Genomic DNA, 20,000 nt, shown 5'->3' with positions numbered 1-20,000 from the left:
ATAACACTTCATTATAGTTTGAAATGGATTCTTTGATGTAAAGATATGCTAATTAAAAAGAATGTGTTTGATTAGTTTATTTATTTATTTTTAAATGCGCATTAATACTATTAAATAAATATTGGTTTCAAAGCAGTTTGTGTAGAAGTAGGTTAATAACGGTCCGATACGGTTTCATTGATAAATAAAATATTCAACCTTGCGTTACTGTCCATGTATACGCAGATAATAAATGTTTATGCAAGATAATATTGTTTACATGTGTGCTGTATTTAATATTCAGTTCATAATCCGTTCTGATAAGTGAAACTAAAATATATTCGGATATATCATTTTCATCGGGAGCATTACTCATTCTATTAACGTCAGTGTCAGATCTTATATTCTGATAAACACATTTCATCAAATGGGTAAAAATTGTATATTGTGTACTCCGATTTTGTATGTACATTTTTCTTTATTGAAATGTCATTATCACAAAACATGAATGCAGTGTCAAGCTCAAAAAATCAAAATTACGAAACACTCAAAACGACATAACTTTGAGGAGAAAAAACGACCCGATTTTCAGTTTCGTGCGGTGCGATAAAAACCTTACAAACGACTTGGACTATTGTTTGGTAAAAGAAAACATGAACAAACACAGACATACTTTTCATTTATTTTATTAATAATTTGAAGTACACTTGGATTCACTAAATTATTAAATAACAAGAGGGCGATCGTTCAACAAGCACTCACCCGAGTAATGACAACATAATCATGGAAATGTTAAGTTGGAGAATTTCTGAAAACTATGGTTCCTTAAAATAAAGTCCTTTGAACAAATCTATTTTGCATCGGTTGTATTTATGCGTTGTTCATTACTTAAGACGCATAATTATGTATATGTTAGCATGCATTTTTGTGAATATCTGATTATTGCATTGTCTGAAAATAAGTTTGTGTCTTGTGACTCTTGTCAACATCGTTATCTTACAAGAGAACTATAATGTTCAAAACAACATGTTCGAGATTGTATGGCCATACACACACTGAGCACGGTTGGTAATGATTAAAGCATTTACTAAATCATGGTTTGTGAATGGGATATATATATTAACATCAATAGCACGTCGCGCACTTTCACAAACACGTTATGTAAAACATATATGCTAAACTTTTTTTCCAGTAAAGTATTTGCATAAAGCACATTTTTGTAGGAATGAGAAAGAAAATTCAAATCAGTTTCAACATTTCTATTAGCAACACAAGAAATAATCATATTCTGGAGGCATAATTTTGAACTGAAAGCAAACCTGCACAATGTCATATACACAGTGTTACACAATGTTATACACACAGTGTTACACAATGTCATATACACATTGCTACACAATGTCACATACAAAGTGCTACACAATGTCATATACACAGTATTTCACAATGTCACATACAGTGCTACACAATGTCATATACACTGTGCTACGCAATGTCAATAACACAGTGTTACACAATGTCAAAAACACAGTGTTACACAATGTCACATACACAGTGTCATATATACAGTGTTACACAATGTCATATACACAGTAATTTGCAATGTCATATACACAGTGCCACACATTGTCATATACACAGTGCTACACAATGTAATATACACATTGTTTTACAAAGTCATATGCACTGTGCTACACAATGTCATATACAAATTGCTACACAATGCCACATGCGCATTGCTACACAATGTCATAAACAGAGTAATTCACAATGTGATATACACAGTCCTACACAATGTCATAAGCACAGTGTTACACAATGTCATATACACAGTGTTACACAATGTCATACACACAGTGCTCCACTATGTCATATACACAGTAATTCACAATGTCATATACACAGTGCTACACAATGTCATATCCACAGTGTTACACAATGTCATATACACAGTAATTCACAATGTCATATACACAGTGCTACACAATGTTTTATACAGAGTAATTCACATTCTCATATACACAGTGCTTTACAAGGTCATATACACAGTGCTACACAATGTCATATACACAGTATTTTACAATGTCATATACACAGTAATTCAAAATGTCATATACACATTGCTACACAATGTCATATACTCAGTGCTACACAATTTCATATACACAGTAATTCACAATGTCATATACACAGTGCTTCACAATGGCATATACACAGTGCTACGCAATGTCATATACACAGTTATTCACAATGTCATATACCCAGTAATTCACAATGTCATATACACAGTTCTACACAATTTCATATACACAATGCTACACAATGTCATATACACAGTAATTCACAATGTCATATACACAGAAATTCACATTGTCATATACACAGTGCTATATAATGTCATATACACAGTGATTCAAAATGTCATATACACAGTTATTCACAATGTAATACACACAGTAATTCACAATGGCATATACAAAGTAATTCACAATAGTCATATACACAGTGCTACACAATGTCATATACACAGTGCTACACAATGTCATATGCACAGTGCTAAACAATGTCGTATACACAGTAATTCAGAATGTCATATACACATTGCTACACAATGTCATATACACAGTGTTTACGTTTACATCGTTATTGCTTTGATCAGTGTGGACAACGTTTAGTAAGACAGAACGTATAAATTAACCTTATGACATCTCATGAACCAGGAAACTGTGTATCAAATTGGTCTATAGAATAAATGTTTTGCGTTCTGTGTAACAAACTGCAAGATTGAACTATTGCATTACACTTACAGATCATATACATAAGCGTTCGGGATTTCTTAAACAAGTGTGGAATAACATAACAGGTATAATCACGATAAGTGAAGCTATTACTCGGACGAGTATCCTCAGGCTCTACAATACAAAAATATAAAATGTGTATGTCATTACTACAAAGCATGACAATTTTCAAAAGCAAAATGCTGGAAATATTTAGGTACTTTAACGAGGACATTAGGGCCAACATTCGCGAACTGAATACATTCACGTCAACTCGATAAATAGCGTAGTTAAAATACAAAACATTTGGACAAAACACGTGGCATACCAATTTTAAACATGTGTATGCATATATGTTTTACCTATGAGCTTTAATAAGCACTTAAATGAAACAGACTATCAAATATTAAGTCGAAAAACAACAATATTAGCATGTACTTAACATATATTAAATGTATGCATTTCGAACAATGGTACATACATGTATATTGTTACTAAACATGCCCACCAAGATTCAATTTAAACAGTCTTAATAAAATACATACATTAAATATAATCTTACATTAGTCAACATTTACTATGTTAGTGTAGAAATATCACGATTATAACATGCACAGTATAATTAGATTATTGTCTAACTTGAGTCATTGACATGTATCTTTAATGTTTAACACGGGTTTGCAAAACTTGTATTAAAACATTTGTTCATTCAACGGGTTCATAACCATTTAGAACTGCTGTAAAAATCCCATCACCATATTTGGTTTAATGAAAATAGGTATACATCTAAATTTTAAATGATTAAAAAGATAATGTTTTCATGTTGGAAATAGTTCACTTAGCATTTATTTTACATTTCATAGTTCATATTTCCTAAGTTCTAAACGTATTCAGCGATTTTCATAAATGAACACATTCCTTCAATCCGTGTCATACCTCGCAACAATCATTCATGTGCCGGATTTTTCTTTCAAATATTGTTATTTGATCGAAATGCCAAATAATGAAACGATAATAACACTTTCTTGCATACATTGTTTATAAATATATATTGAAATGATTAAGAATCAAGATACGTATAATCATGTACATTTTTTGCATTGAATGATCCCCAATATTTACGGACACTACGGATCACACATTTAACGGGTAACTTCCATTGTTTTACATTTTATTAGAGTACACATATAAAAATAGTTAAACACACTTGCCTTTAAAAATGAGCGTTCCCTCAAACCAAGTAATAAACAATACATTTACTCTTACCATTTTGTTGTGGTTGTGTCTGCTCAATACGCATACATGTTTTTAAACATTTAGTAATGAATAGGAACACTTAAAAGTTTAGTTCTCTTAACAAAACCAAAAATTTACAGTTGGAGTTGAATATACCACTTAGTTTTTACACTATCACATAAATACATAACACTTATATTGACATGTCAGTGGCAATTAAAACTAAAAAATAAAAATAATCGACAATAAAAATTGTTTGTTTGTTACTAAGTTAAGTTTACAAATAAACCGATTGAACATTTACAGATCTACAGTGTGATTCAATAAAACTGATAACAATTAATATGTATAAAAAGAATGTTCCTTAAATTCATAACGTTAATACGAAACTAAGCGTTAAAGTGCAAAAGTTAAACATTATTCATACAAACAGAGAGTGTCTCAAATATTTACTAAACAAACGTTTTCTATTATTTATATAAATAGTTCAATTTGTAAAAAGCGTCAACCAAGGCAAATCAAATGGACTTAATTAGTATAACCATAAACTAAACAAAACATATCTCATTTTTTAACAGAAATAATGAAATTGATTATCAAAAACCAACAACCAATGTTTCTTAACCAGTAATTATTTTTAGTTAACAGTCATGTATTTATAGTCAAATAAGAATAATTGCCTGGTTATTTCGTAAAAATGTCCGCTATCTATTGCAGTATATACTTCAAAGTGCAAACATTTTTAATTATTTACTGCGAAACAGATTTCTTTTAAAAATAAACTGCACAGTAGGTTTCTTGAAAAAAAACATGAGGAAGATGATCAGGCCTATCTCAAAAAGATTTCGACGAACTGATAGGAATTCTAACATTGTGACTCAGAATTGTTATATAGAAAGGAAGATATGCTCAACAGCATTTAGTAATTATTTGTCAACGAATTATTCTGCTAGTCTGATAATAAAAGAAATACTGAATATATTGCTCTACTCAGTTTTACTCTGAAACGCATAACGAATTAGTGATCATAGTGTGGTATTGGTTATACAAATATGTCGAAAATGAGACTATCACAGACCATTTAAAATCAACATCCGGTCAGCTATAACCCGCTCTTACTGTTCATAGCGCGTAAAGCTCATTATCAGCGAACTGTCTGTACTAATCTTAAAGATTAATAAGGAACATGAGCAGACTATTCAAAGATTAATAAAAACACTCACGTTTTACAAGCAATTTCTACACGCATAGAATAGCTTCGGTTTTTATCATAGTAAAAGTTATTAACATCGTTCTTTGCGATGTCTTCTAAAAACAACGAAGGAACACTTCGGCCACACAAGCAGCATATCAATTGTATTATGCAAGTAGTATCCTAAAATCAATATAAGCATTTACATACCATCCATTGTAATAATACATTTACATATACAAACTCTTAACTTAATGTTAATTTAAACACGGTACGCGGAAACATAAACGTACAAGGGAAATATACTTAGAACTAACAGTCAAGTCGAAATTTTTCTCTCTGTGTAAAAATAGCCTTTTTATCAATAATCGAGCCATTGTACTGCAAACAAATTCAGCAACTTTTCCGGCCTGATCAATTGCTAGCAACATTGTATAAACTTGACAAATTATTAACACACAATTTGAAAACGTTGCTTTTTTATTAATTCCACTCTATACACGACATACATATATAAAGTATAAACTTTGCATTTGCAAGTTTGTCTTCTTCGTTGCTGTTACCAACGCACTGATACAGCATACTCTGTTCACCTTGCAACAGTTACAAATAAACAACAACACGAAAACTATTAAAATGAGCACATTAATTAACGAAACAGACATTTATTGAATCAACACTGCACCAAAAGTATAGCGTTTAATGTTTATTAGTGGTGTTATTTTGGAAAGAAAAACAACACACAATTACTAACATCGTCATATTGCATAATACTTTGGTGTCAAACTATAATTTGTGTTTACAGAGAGGGTAATCACGTGGTAGTCAAGATGGCGACGTCCACGCCGAGACAGTTATTTTTCGTCGTTTAATGCTCTTTATTACTCTTGTTTTTAAACGACGCTCACTTTCCAGCCATATCAGTAAAACAAAGTGCTTAGCGTTTATTTCGTATTTAAATTCGCTTTGTATCTCGACTTTACTCCCCGCAAATTTTCTTAGTGGAGCCCTAATTAGGTCATCTCGCTAAGAAATTTCGCACCGAGTAAATTCAAGATATAGAGCGAATATTACTATGAAATAAACGCCAGTAACTGTCTTGCTAATATAGCTGGAAACTGGTCGGAATTTAAAAAATAATACAAAGTTATTAAAGGGTATAAAACGGCGAAATATACAGGCCTCGGAATGGACGTCGCCATCTTGATAATCACGTGATTACCCGCTCTGGTTTAACTCAAAAGTACGTTATTTTTGGAACGCAGTTAGCTCTCAACCACATTTTAAAGCAATAGTTAAGGTACATGACACGTGTATTGCTGGTAAGTCCATATTAAAACGAATAGGTATTGACAGATGATTGCAATAGTGATAATATGGTGCCGATATGTATTATGACAGTGATGATGATGACGGTAAATATATTAGGTTGGTAAACTTGATATTTATTACAAGGAAGATGATGGGATTTTACTGATGGTGATGATAGCAATGTTGAATTATGGCAACATCGATGATGATTAATGTGACGATTATGATAATGATGCGTAATTCAACTCACGCAATTAGGATGTACTAGGCAAAACCAACGTGCGTTTTGTTTCACTATACATATTGTACTACTTCAAAACACTGTGGTCGCACTCTGATTTTTAACAGGTGCTACAATGCTCCCTTTTTACACAATAGCGCAGCAGCCCTTTGACTCTAACTTAGTTTGAGTGGGGAGAACATCAGCAGCTAATGCAATATCGTCTGTTGTGTTGATTGTTATGTTTCCTATACTTGTACCGCGCAAAAGTCCATACAGGTCCGTATTACCATTTTCAACGAACAGGTAAATACGAGACATGTCACATGTAAACAATTCACTTTGCACATCTGACATACTTACGTCTAGTCCATCTTCTGCGTATCTATTGTTCACGACAGCATCAAACAAAAAACATTGAACCCGATGCTGTAATGAAGCAAGCTTGATTAACAAGCTGCCAAACCATTCAGTTGAACATTTTACTTTAGAAAGGGTTAGCCGTTTTAACGTGGGAGGAAGCTGTACACAACCTCTATCCATAAACGTACCCCTTATACGGAGTGTTTCTAACTTGCTGAGTGTGGGAAGAATATCAGCGGCTAAAGAAACATCGTCAGTCGTTCTGAGTGAAAGTAGTCCTATACTTGTACCGCGCAAAAGTCCAAACAAGTCCCTACTACCATTTCTAACGGACAGGTCAATAAGAGACATGTTACATGACAACAATACACTTTGCACATCTGACAAACTCACGTCTAGTCCATCTTCTGTGTATCTATTGTTCACGGCACTATCAAACAAATAACATTGAAACTGATGGTGTAATGAAGCAATCTTGATTAACAAGCTGCCAAACCATTCAGTTGAACATTTTACTTTATAAAGGTTTAGCAGTTTTAATGCTGGAGGAAGCTGTACACAACCTCTATCCTTAAACGTCCACCTTATATGTAGTGTTTCTAACTTGCTGAGTGTGGGAAGAATATCAGCGGCTAAAGAAACATCGTCAGTCGTTTCGAATGAAAGTATTCCTATACTTGTGCCGCGCAAAAGTTCATACAGGTCCCTACTTCCATTTCTAACGAGCAGGTCAATACGAGACATGTCACATGACAACAATTCACTGTGCACATCGGACATACTTACGACTAGTCCATCCTCTGTGTATCTATTGTTCACGTCAGCATCAAGCAAATAACATCGAACCTGATGGTGTAATGAAGCAAGCTTGATTAACATTCTGCCAAACCATTCAGTTGAACATTTTACTTCATAAAGTTCTAGCCGTTTTAACGTGGGAGGAAGCTGTACACAACCTCTATCCTTAAACGTACCCCATATATGTAGTGTTTCTAACTTGCTGAGTGTGGGAAGAATATCAGCGGCTAAAGAAACATCGTCAGCCGTTCCGAGTGAAAGTATTCGTATACTTGTACCGCGCAAAAGTTCATACAGGTCCCTATTACCATTTTTAACGAACAGTGTAATACGAGACATGTCACATGACAACAATTCACTGTGCACATCTGACATACTTACGTCTAGTCCATCTTCTGCGTATCTATTGTTCACGGCAGTATCAAGCAAATAACATTGAACCTGATGGTGTAATGAAGCAAGCTTGATTAACAAGCTGCCAAACCATTCAGTTGAACATTTTACTTCACAAAGGTTTAGCCGTTTTAACATGGGAGGAAACTGTACACAACCTCTATCCTTAAACGTACCACATATATTTAGTGTTTCTAACTTGCTGAGTGTGGGAAGAATATCAGCGGCTAAAGAAACATCGTCAGTCGTTGTGAGTTCAAGTATTTCTATACTTGTGCCGCGCAAAAGTTCATACAGGTCCCTATTACCATTTTCAACGATCAGTTTAATACGAGACATGTCACATGACAACAATTCACTGTGCACATCGGACATACTTACGACTAGTCCATCTTCTGTGTATCTATTGTTCACGGCAGCATCAAACAAATAACATTTAACCTGATGGTGTAATGAAGCAAGCTTGATTAACAAGCTGCCAAACCATTCAGTTGAACATTTTACTTCACGAAGGTATAGCAGTTTTAACGTGGGAGGAAGCTGTACACAACCTCTATCCTTAAACGTACCCCTTATGTGTAGTGTTTCTAACTTGCTGAGTGTGGGAAGAATATCAGCGGCTAAAGAAACATCGTCAGTCGTTTTGAGTGCAAGTATTCCTATACTTGTGCCGCGCAAAAGTTCATACAGGTCCCTACTTCCATTTATAACGATCAGTTTAATACGAGACATGTCACATGTAAACAATTCACTTTGCACATCTGACATACTTACGTCTAGTCCATCTTCTGCGTATCTATTGTTCACGGCAGTATCAAACAAAGTACATTGAACCTGATGGTGTAATGAAGCAAGCTTGATTAACAAGCTGCCAAACCATTCAGTTGAACATTTTACTTCACACAGGTTTAGCCGTTTTAACATGGGAGGAAACTGTACACAACCTCTATCCTTAAACGTACCACATATATTTAGTGTTTCTAACTTGCTGAGTGTGGGAAGAATATCAGCGGCTAAAGAAACATCGTCAGTCGTTGTGAGTTCAAGTATTTCTATACTTGTGCCGCGCAAAAGTTCATACAGGTCCCTATTACCATTTTCAACGATCAGTTTAATACGAGACATGTCACATGACAACAATTCACTGTGCACATCGGACATACTTACGACTAGTCCATCTTCTGTGTATCTATTGTTCACGGCAGCATCAAACAAATAACATTTAACCTGATGGTGTAATGAAGCAAGCTTGATTAACAAGCTGCCAAACCATTCAGTTGAACATTTTACTTCACGAAGGTATAGCAGTTTTAACGTGGGAGGAAGCTGTACACAACCTCTATCCTTAAACGTACCCCATATATTTAGTGTTTCTAACTTGCTGAGTGTGGGAAGAATATCAGCGGCTAAAGAAACATCGTCAGTCGTTTTGAGTGCAAGTATTCCTATACTTGTGCCGCGCAAAAGTTCATACAGGTCCCTACTTCCATTTATAACGAGCAGGTCAATACGAGACATGTCACATGACAACAATTCACTGTGCTCATCGGACATACTTACGACTAGTCCATCTTCTGTGTATCTATTGTTCACGGCAGCAAAAAACAAATAACATTTAACCTGATGGTGTAATGAAGCAAGCTTGATTAACAAGCTGCCAAACCATTCAGTTGAACATTTTACTTCACAAAGTTCTAGCTCTTTTAACGTGGGAGGAAGCTGAACACAACCTCTATCCTTAAACGTCCCCCTTATGTGTAGTGTTTCTAACTTGCTGAGTGTGGGAAGAATATCAGCGGCTAAAGAAACATCGTCAGTCGTGCTGAGTGCAAGTATTCCTATACTTGTGCCGCGCAAAAGTTCATACAGGTCCCTACTTCCATTTATAACGAGCAGGTCAATACGAGACATGTCACATGACAACAATTCACTGTGCACTACGAGTTTATCCGTATTTGCCCTATCATATGCGGAATTTGTTTTGTGATTGTCAAAGGCCAAGGAGCAATAACACAAGAACAATTGTATGCTGTGATCTAATGACGATAATAGCACAAGCAACCTGCTCAGATACACAGCGGAACATGTAATCTTATACAATTCCAAGTGCTTTAAAGATACAGGAACACACAATACGTACTGCAAATTGCATTCTGTTAGTCTTAAATAAGTTAACATTGAAAGAGACTTTATAGCGTCAGAGAGCACCGGTGCATCGATGTATGTTTCTAAAACAAGTTCCGTTATGTTCAAATCACTAAATGCTCTATACAAATCGTGGTGTGCAGGTATCATTAGGCGCGTAAGACAAGCCTTTGACATTTGAAGTACTGTGAGTATTTCTTTCGTTTGTAGTGTATTACTTCGTAGAATAAGTGAACGTACCCGCAATGTATTGTTCATTAACATGGACTTCAAGTCGCCTAATTCAGAATCATGTAGGTATTCGTGAAATATGAAGTCATTACACACTAGATAAGAAACATTTTGGTCGCTGGCTTCAGCCTCTTTAAAACCCGCAATTAGCATGCTCTGGAATAATATGGCTATAGAAACACAACGTGCATTGGAGTCGAAATCATTGGTTTCAGTATTATTACGCTTCGCAAGGACAATATTTAAAAAGTTTGTATTGTCATCATGAACTACAGATATCTTATTCTTGTGATAAAGTCTCTTCACATAACTACTCAATCCGTGACTTATGTCGCACTGGAGGTCATATACATCTGAGTCTAAAAATGTGTTAGCCTTTTCAGTGTTGAGTCCGCATAGGTACACAAATACCTGACTGATTTCTAGCACATGTCGTATTGATCCAAGAATGCTTGATATTGAGATATCGTTTGATTTTGCGATATGAAATGCAGCAAGGAATTCCTGCACAGTCTCGTGGAGAAACGAGAACTGAGATTTTATTGAAGAAATGTACCTTTCTGATAAGATTCCAGCTTGAAGGGAAAATGTCAGTAGTTCTTGAGACAAACTATCAAATACTTTCTCTTTGGAAAATACGAGAGATTTTCCCGATGAGAAAGTGCACTCAAATGCAAGTTTTGCAAGAGAATTCAAAATTTCGACGTGTGGATAAATAAAGTTCGTTGCCTTCAAGCATCGAAATTGTGCATGGCTAAAAATGCCTTCAACTGTCGTTGCTTTCCTGAACAGATTATCAATCAAAATGCAGTTAAGTTCGCACAACGAGCCACTAAAATGCTGACTATTTATCCACACACTAACTAGCAGCGTCAAAAGCCATGGAGACGCTAGAAATTGATGTAACTTTTTTTCTTCAACATACAACATAAACTCTGCGTATGACTTGCTGTTGTTTGTCTGAAGACTTTTGAGCACGAATATCGCTAGCTGATTTTTATCCATAATTCCGCTTATTTCTATCAAAAGGTCAATGCCAGAATCCTTGATTCTCTTGTCCGCCATTTTCCATGGTCGAGTTGTTATTAACGCTACACATTGCTTATGACAAGTGGCAATTAATGGAAATGGATCACTGTTGTTAGTAGTCCATTCGTTTAGCCCGTCCATACAGAGGATACATTTTTCTGTGTTCATGATATGCTGCAGTATTTTGTACACCTGTGTACGTTCACCTTCATCTGCGTACATTTTGTTAATAAGTTGTGTTTTTATCATCTTTACTACCTCGAACGTTTTAGGTGAATCTCTGAGATTTAAATGGAAAAGAAATTTGAATCCCTGCAACGTTTCCAAATCACTGAAATTGGCACTGTACTCCTGAGATTCAGATGACGCAGCCTCACACCAGTCAAGCACGAACTTAGATAGCAGTGTAGTCTTGCCCATCCCGGGCTCACCTTGTATAATTACTCGTTTATTAAGCTTGTTTTCTTTGTAAAATAATTCTCTGTAATGGTGCACTTCTTTGTCCGTTTTCCTTCGGGATCCATCGTTTTCGATTGCAACATGAATTAATGTCGGTCGCACAAATACTGTATGTATGGGTTTATCACGGCCGTCACATATCGGGGAAACCGACACGGTACTCTGCGTCTGTCTATAGTGTTCTATTAACAATTCTCGGAATTCTGAAAATAGAGTCATCATGATATAACACAATTAGTCATAAACAATAATTTTTTAATACAAGCACAATATGTGTAGCCTTGGTAAAAGCTTGTTAACAAGGTTTCATTGATAAGTTTTGTTACACAAATAACCGCAGACATATATTGCTTAGAGGGACAGCATATATCATTTATAATATTATTATATACCTTCAATCAGTATTTTCCCTGTTGACATATGTATTTATTGAGCAACCGTTATAATTATAACATTGATTTTGGGAAAGGAAACAAATCAATGTGAAAGTATTGTTTTACGTTCAGAGTGGTAATTGAACACAAACCCACAATTCGCGCTCCACAACTAGAATTTTAAATTCCAGTGCAAAAATAAAGCGTGCTCGTCAGCATATCGATACTTATGGATAATTTCATTATTACATATTCTTTAATTTACCATGATGTCCAACGCATGTGATAAATATCTCCAGCTGGTGTTGGAGGGAAGTTAAAATGATTATTTTCATAACAACCTGCATTTAATTGAACATGTATAAAACGTACACCGGTAATACATTTTGAACGCAAAAATAACTGTGTAAACATATCTATTAAAAAAAAATAATCCCGTATTCGCAGTTAATTTGTATGAAAATAAACTTAAAACATAAAAACATAATTCAATCATAGACGGAATAAGATAATAGAAATCACATGTTCATGAACTATAGTGACGTCTGATTTATTGTCAATAATTTGCCTTTTAATTATTTGTGATAAATAATATATGAATGTTATAACATATTAAACAACCTTCAAACTATATATTTGTAATTATTTCAAATGATATAATATTATATTTTAAAATTACCATTTCATCAAACTTATCGACGCATAATAATGATGATGTCAATATCAAAAACAGTAAAAACATGTATCTATTTAACATGTAATGTCCTCTATCTTCTTTAAATTAACTGTCATAGTTTGTGTTCCAAAAAAATCTTTGTCATTTATTATATTGAACCTTAACTTAATATATGTCATACACCAAAAGTATGAATATTTTATTCATTTCCACGATACATATCAATTAATGGTCATGAAGTCAAACTATACGACTTTTCAATAGTGTATATATTAGATTAACTATGTGACCACCGTATTTAATCATAACTCTCGATTTACGCATCTGTTAAATGATTTATAAAAAGTTTGACAAATGTGATCTATTTAATGTCCGTTTATGTTCTTTTTTATTTTATTTTATTTTGTTTGCACTTACGCAACTCACGTTTTGTTGATAAAGATATCGATGATGATGCAGAAGAAGGAGTTGGTGACGATTATGCTACTACTGATGATGATTGCGATGATGATTGTGTGAACCTTTTGAAGATGTTTTTCACGATTAACCTGACAAATAATTACTTAAATAATGATGATTATGATGATTATTGTTGTAGTGGTTGCGACAATAATGATAATGATGGCGTGATGGCGTCATCATCGTCATCATCATCACCATAATCATAATCATCATAATAATAATCATCATCATCATCAGCAGCAACACGATAAACAACAACAACAAAAACATCAACTAAACATCACTAACAGCTCCATCATCATTATCAGATTTGAAATTTCTCTGGGATTTATAAGGAGAACTGTTTTGACTATTTCCTGAAGAGTGAACAAAAATGATTCCTCTAGAGCGATAATAAGCATTTTGTTTAATTTTACCTAATGACTTAGTTTTAACCCCAAGAAATCCAGTTAAGAAATTGACTTAGATGCCAGGGCGACAAAGGTGTTGTCATACACTTATTCCCTTAAAAAGTATACATTTCCTCGGAAGCGCAGTCCTTGTACTCAATGGACTTAAATGTACATACATTATTTCAAACAGATAAACGTGTCTATGGTTTCGTTTTATTTGTGTCCATTTCGCCGTATTGTTGTGTCATGCAGTGTATTGCCCATATTCAATAAGAGATATATCGTCAATTACACTATTTGATTAAAAAGTGTTCTAACCTTCCTTTTGGTCCTCGTAAATTTTTTTCATTGTGCTATTAACTGCGTTTTCGGACAATGGCAGAGTTTCTTGCTGAAGCTGAAAGGAAATGTATCTGACACTGAAATGGCTACTTTCATTTGCATTGTTAAAGATCGACCACTCTCCTGGGTATGATTCCATAAAAAAAGGTAAATATACTATTATGTATATTATAATGAGTCAACACAACTATCATACGTCTCCTCAAATGGTCAACCATTCAACTGCCAGATTAAGATATCCGCATTAAAGGAGCATTAAAGGAAAATCACAATAATCAACTTCAATACCTGTGTTAGGTATGTGCGTGCATCCACTGACGGCTTAAAACTGTTCAGATGTCCAGGATCATTAAGCAGATTTAAAAGGCAATCGAAAAAGCTGATCATATCCCCATCATTTATGTTCGTGTCCTGTATGTGTCGTAGTTTATTAACTTCTTCTCGTGCCTGTAAGTCAATAAATGTATCCACTATCAGTTCAAACGCACGTACGTTTCAAATTGTTGGCTTCATTTTATATAATAATTCAAGTATTCAATTTAGAAAATAAAATAAATAAGTCACATACCTTTGCACATATGTTAGAATCTTTACTTAGATCATTAGTAAAGTAGCACTGCATCCAGGTACAGTTGTATATGGCACCAATAATCCCATTGAAGTCTGTGCTGTCGGCATCTGGCTTATCTTTATAACCCGTGGGAGGCATGTAACATTTTGCCAACTCCCAACTGTCAATGCACCATTTTGTTGAATCCGTATTGCTCCATGAAGGGCCTTTCAATTTCGCTTTTTTAAAACGATGGTTGTCCCAAATTTGATTTCCTATTTCTGAGCACAGACCGCACATATTGGAAGGGTTACTACATAAATTACACGTCGTTGTTTCGAGTATACCTTGTTGTGCGAGCAAACCACTTCGCACATGCGTGTAAAATGCTTTAAATCCGACGTCGGCTAATTTCGCAATTACATCCCTGGTTGTGAATGTTGCTAACATACATTTAAGCCAGTTCTGTGCCTCTTTATTCGTGAGTTTTTGCTCCATTGTCACTATAAATGTATGCGCCGGTTTACTATAAGGGAAAGTTTACGCAAAGTGTATCTTCTTTCCGATTTTTATGATATACGATTTAGAGATTCTGGAAATACATTCTTCATATTCATAACTTTGCTAGGGCTGAGGACATTACAATTCCTTAGCACTGTCCGCAACGTTTGGTTATGCTGTCTGCAAAAAGAATACATAGTATATAACTGTTTTGCGCTATAAACTCATAATACCATATTTTAAAGAAGAACACATTATCTGTTGGTCTACCATTTTTTATATAAAAAGGTAACGTTTATCTGATGCCCCCTTGTATAAAACTCCAACGAGCTCCTTAGATCACGAAAACGTATGACGTGTAGAGAAAACTATTTGAAATTTAATGTCATACAAATATTTACAATGATACAATAAATAAAACAGTTGCACAGTGAACTCGATATACAAACGCTCTTTCTTTAAAATCACTTTAAGCGCTTTTTGCAGGAAATGAATGCACTTATTTTGCGAAACGTGAACGGATTTGTTTAAAAGCCAAGAACGTAAAAAGCACACGTGTTAACAAATTTAGATCTAATATCGGCCGATATTCTTAACGCTTTACTTTTCAATATTTGTCATAGTTTAAAGTTAAAGAAATATTGATTTAATGAAAGTATGTAAAAACATATTTTAATGAAAAAATATGTGTGTATAGAATTCGACATTTACAAGATGATTTATGAGACACTAAATTACAACGTTTTCCCTTTACACGTCAACGCTGCATTCTTATAAGAAATATGCCACAGGTAGCCTGTTTTAATTGACGATTGAACATGCTTCGTATTCACATTAAATGCAAATAATTATGACCGCAATCTACCAGTTAAATTACAAGTTGCCAAAGTTTGCTCAATCTTTTGAAGAAACTTGATCAGAATGTATATTTAAACATTAGCTAAACCAAGTTTGGATTGAGTCACGTCAAAACCTAGGTCATCATTTTAAATCTTTGAACATCCTTCTAACCACTTAAAATCCATATTAATAATTATGTCTTTAAAAGATACGTTCTTAAACGACCAACTTTGGTAAAACAGTAAACACGGACACACACAGGATTGGTCTCGCTGTGGACATGGGCAACTCATGGGTTTAAAGCTGTCTTCTTGTAAAACTGTTTGTGTTCTTTTCGGACGTACATTTAAGTGGAAAAAAAGATGTGTTCAAATGTCTGGGTATGTTAATAGATACAACAAGTAGTATTCATCAAGACGTTCTTTGTCTAGCAGCAATATAGAAGATAGAGACCTAAATAGAGTGACGATCTTGAGAGGGACACGCTAATATTCGCGTGTAAAAAGTAAAAGTAAAGCCTCCTATTATTTCTCTACAAGTATCTCGTAAGTCCAAAGCTAGACTATGGTGAACAAGTCTATGAATACGCATGTCGCTCTATCTTTAAGTCTTAAACATAATTCAGCACACAGCTCTAAGAATAACATTGAGGGTCATTTCAAAGAAACCCGATCACGCTTTGCGCCGTGATTAGCAAATTATCCACTATTGGGCTTGAATAGAACACGGTCAACGCTCTTGTCAGGAGTTGATCCCTCATAAAGAGACAATACAGAGATCGTAAATAAAAAAGTGGCGCCAGGATAAGGGCTCATTTTGTTTTGTAGTGGCTCTAAACAATATTATGTCAGCAAACCACAGACCCTCACCAATCCCACATGATAATTTATGATACTAGCGTGGAAATACCTTTTAATTAGAAAATTTCAAACAAGAGGGCTATCGGCCCTTAAGCGCTTACCTGAGACCCGAAGGAAGTAAACCATTCTGAAAAATCATCCTTATCCCTATAATCATCATTATCTTCCTCCTCTTCCTCAACATCGGCATCATCATCATCATCATCATCATCATCATCATCATCATCATCATCATCATCATCATCATCATCATCATCATAAGCATCATCATAAACATCATCATAAGCATCATCATCTTCTTCTTCTTCATCTTCATCAGTATCATCATGAACAACAACAACAACAACAAAAACAGCAGCAGCATCTTCAGTTGAAGGTATTATGCCAACTATCAATGTCTTATATATTCTCAAACCTTAAAGTAAATACAGTGAATTGTTGGTACTTTAAATAGTTTTTTCTACCACACGTACAAATATTCTAAAATAAAGTCTTGACAAGACCTATTCAAAACGTTATGTCTTCAAATAAATGCGGTTGATTTATTTAGAGCGTAAAGCATTGCTCATCTAACATAATGAACATAGTGCTACCTTGAAGTATATTTAGAAAAAGTATTTTGAGAAGGTTTTATGAAATTTGACAAAAAAGTGACTTAATGAGAGTAAACTAAATTAACATCAAGCCATATAAGAAAAACTGTATTCCTCACTCCAGGTTTCTTAACGGAACCATTTCTGAACGCGGACAAGTGTTATTTTGATTGGACGTATATGTGCCTTCTAAAGTATTAACAAAGCTACACTATACCTTTATAAGGAAAACAGACCCAACCCATGGCAGACATATTTCTCAACGGACCGTAATCGTCTTTTATCTGGGCTAAAATATCATGAGGGCATTTTTTCTAACTTAGTTTGAGGAAGATTGGACATAACAATGGGAATTGTGTGTCGATGTTTCATGACGATTGGTAAAAATATTACTTCTAGAGGGTTTACAAGCTTTTTCTTTAATTAAACATAGTTAGAGAGTTTGTTAACATTACGTGATCAAATTTTGCTGAGACAACATTGGGACAAATGCTAAGAGCAATTTTCATAACGACAAGACAATACATTTGGCCTCTAAAGTGTTACAAAAAGATGCATATTTACGACGAACGACGTGCAAAGGATATCTCAAAAACTTATGATGGGCACGTTTTACACATGTGCGCTACCAAAAATTAGAGCCTGCATATACATCATGCCTGGTGCCCGGCTTATGTTGAGCTTTCGTGTGAAGAAGGGTCCGCAAAAGAAGGTCTGAGGGAAATTGATGTAGAAAAACATCTCCAACAGAAATTTTGCGCAAGACATTTTAGTATAAACTTTGCAATGGGGGGAACAACACTTGTTGTTTTTCACAACGAAAACACTACCGTTTGTAACTGAACCCAATTATCATATTCCATTGATATATCGATCACTGTTATGAAATCTTACATGAATTATATGTCAAAAATAACACGACAAACAGTTTTTTATATTTTAAAGAACTTGCTCAGAGGGTGAAGAGAGTGAAGAATGAGCATTGTCCAACGTTTCGTCAATCATTGAAACTGCAAACATTGGGCAATCTTAAACAAGTTTTTTAATGAGAACTTGACATTTGAATTTAATCTAATAACAAAGGATTACAAACCATAAACAACTGAACTATTTGGATAGTTTCTGTTGTTCTCGTGAACATATTTTTGAACACGTGAACCGCTTACATGAACTTAATTTCACAAAATGCACTATAACTGTTGATTTATCGAGACGTTAAGACCATCACATTTTAATTGAGACCACCCCGGTACGAACAGTGGTGGCCAACATTGGTTAAACACTTCAGAAGTTCAATTGTTCTCTTTTTGTTATTTTTAATTCCTTATTTCGGTTAAGTTCAAGTAGATAACTTTACGTAGTTAATCACAAGCTTCATGTAGAGATTTCTTTAAAATATAACAAAAATTCATACACTGTTTTAGCATTTGTGAAAATTAATTATATCGAGGAATATGTATTGTTTACTTGTATTTACGAACAGTATTCCTGATATAGCTGATCCTTTGTTTTCAAAAGAGTGTATTTTTAAAGATGAGATTTCTTTTGAAAATTATCTTAGTAGAGATAAGCAAAATTATCTTATTAGAGATGAGGAGTGGTTAGACAAAGAAAACATAGATTCCCATAATCTATATTTAGATGCACTGCGATGCTTCTTATAATGTATATCCTGAATTTGATGAACCGATAACCGTACATATAATAACAACTGCTGTAAAATCACTTCAAGGCAAAATATTAAAAAAATGTGCTAGATATGTACCAAAAAGTTAAGTAATGTGTAAAATCATTATCTTGATTTTCAAATTACTTTAGCTTTTCTTTTGGATAACGTCACGGAAAGGTTATGCCCTCTTTGTTATTTTCTATCTTTGTAGAAGATCTTTATTTTTTTTGCACAATAAGATGAATTTTTTTATTTTATTTTATTTTGCTGACGGCATGGCCATTGTGGGTAAATCACCAGAAGAAATCCAGAACCACTAAGACCATTTGTATACTAGGGACTGAAAGTTAATGCTGATAAGACAATGATACTGGTCTTTCGAAGAAGAGACAGATTATTGCCAAATGAAAAGTGTACATATAATGACCATGCTATAGGAACTGTGAATGATATTCATTATTTAGGTGTTGTTTTTAAAAATCAAGAACATTTAATTGGAAAAGCTCTTAAAGCATTGAATATATTGTTTGTAAATGTCAAGATTTTGATTTGAAGCCTAAAATTCTTTGTCAGCTATTTGACGCATTCGTTGGGTCTATTTTAGGTTT

General features: G+C 34.2%; 2 protein-coding genes across 3 annotated transcripts; both read right to left on the bottom strand.

Moving 5' to 3' along the window:
• Window positions 1-6,223: 6,223 nt before the first annotated feature.
• LOC127863953 (uncharacterized) lies at window positions 6,224-9,785 on the bottom strand. 2 transcript variants are annotated; one of them, XM_052403631.1, is made up of 4 exons: window positions 9,104-9,785; window positions 8,318-8,710; window positions 7,642-7,924; window positions 6,224-7,248 (listed from the first exon to the last, which is right to left on the bottom strand). In XM_052403631.1, exons 1-4 carry the CDS (start codon window positions 9,428-9,430, stop codon window positions 6,863-6,865), a joined length of 1,389 nt encoding a protein of 462 aa, XP_052259591.1. In that variant the 5' UTR covers window positions 9,431-9,785; the 3' UTR covers window positions 6,224-6,862. The 2 variants fall into 2 exon arrangements, with proteins under 2 accessions (XP_052259591.1, XP_052259590.1); XM_052403630.1 differs by having other exon boundaries at window positions 8,318-9,785.
• LOC127863952 (uncharacterized) lies at window positions 9,492-15,610 on the bottom strand. The gene is made up of 5 exons (XM_052403629.1): window positions 14,948-15,610; window positions 14,668-14,826; window positions 14,356-14,434; window positions 9,721-12,336; window positions 9,492-9,496 (listed from the first exon to the last, which is right to left on the bottom strand). The coding sequence occupies exons 1-5, from the start codon at window positions 15,425-15,427 to the stop codon at window positions 9,492-9,494; spliced, it is 3,339 nt and encodes a 1,112-aa protein (XP_052259589.1). The 5' UTR covers window positions 15,428-15,610.
• Window positions 15,611-20,000: the final 4,390 nt, after the last annotated feature.

Source organism: Dreissena polymorpha, unplaced genomic scaffold, assembly GCF_020536995.1.
Source record: "Dreissena polymorpha isolate Duluth1 unplaced genomic scaffold, UMN_Dpol_1.0 chrUn067, whole genome shotgun sequence".
In the NCBI taxonomy this organism is placed as follows: domain Eukaryota; kingdom Metazoa; phylum Mollusca; class Bivalvia; order Myida; family Dreissenidae; genus Dreissena; species Dreissena polymorpha.
Note: the sequence above shows the minus strand (reverse complement) of the source record. Positions and strands in the feature narration are given on the sequence as shown.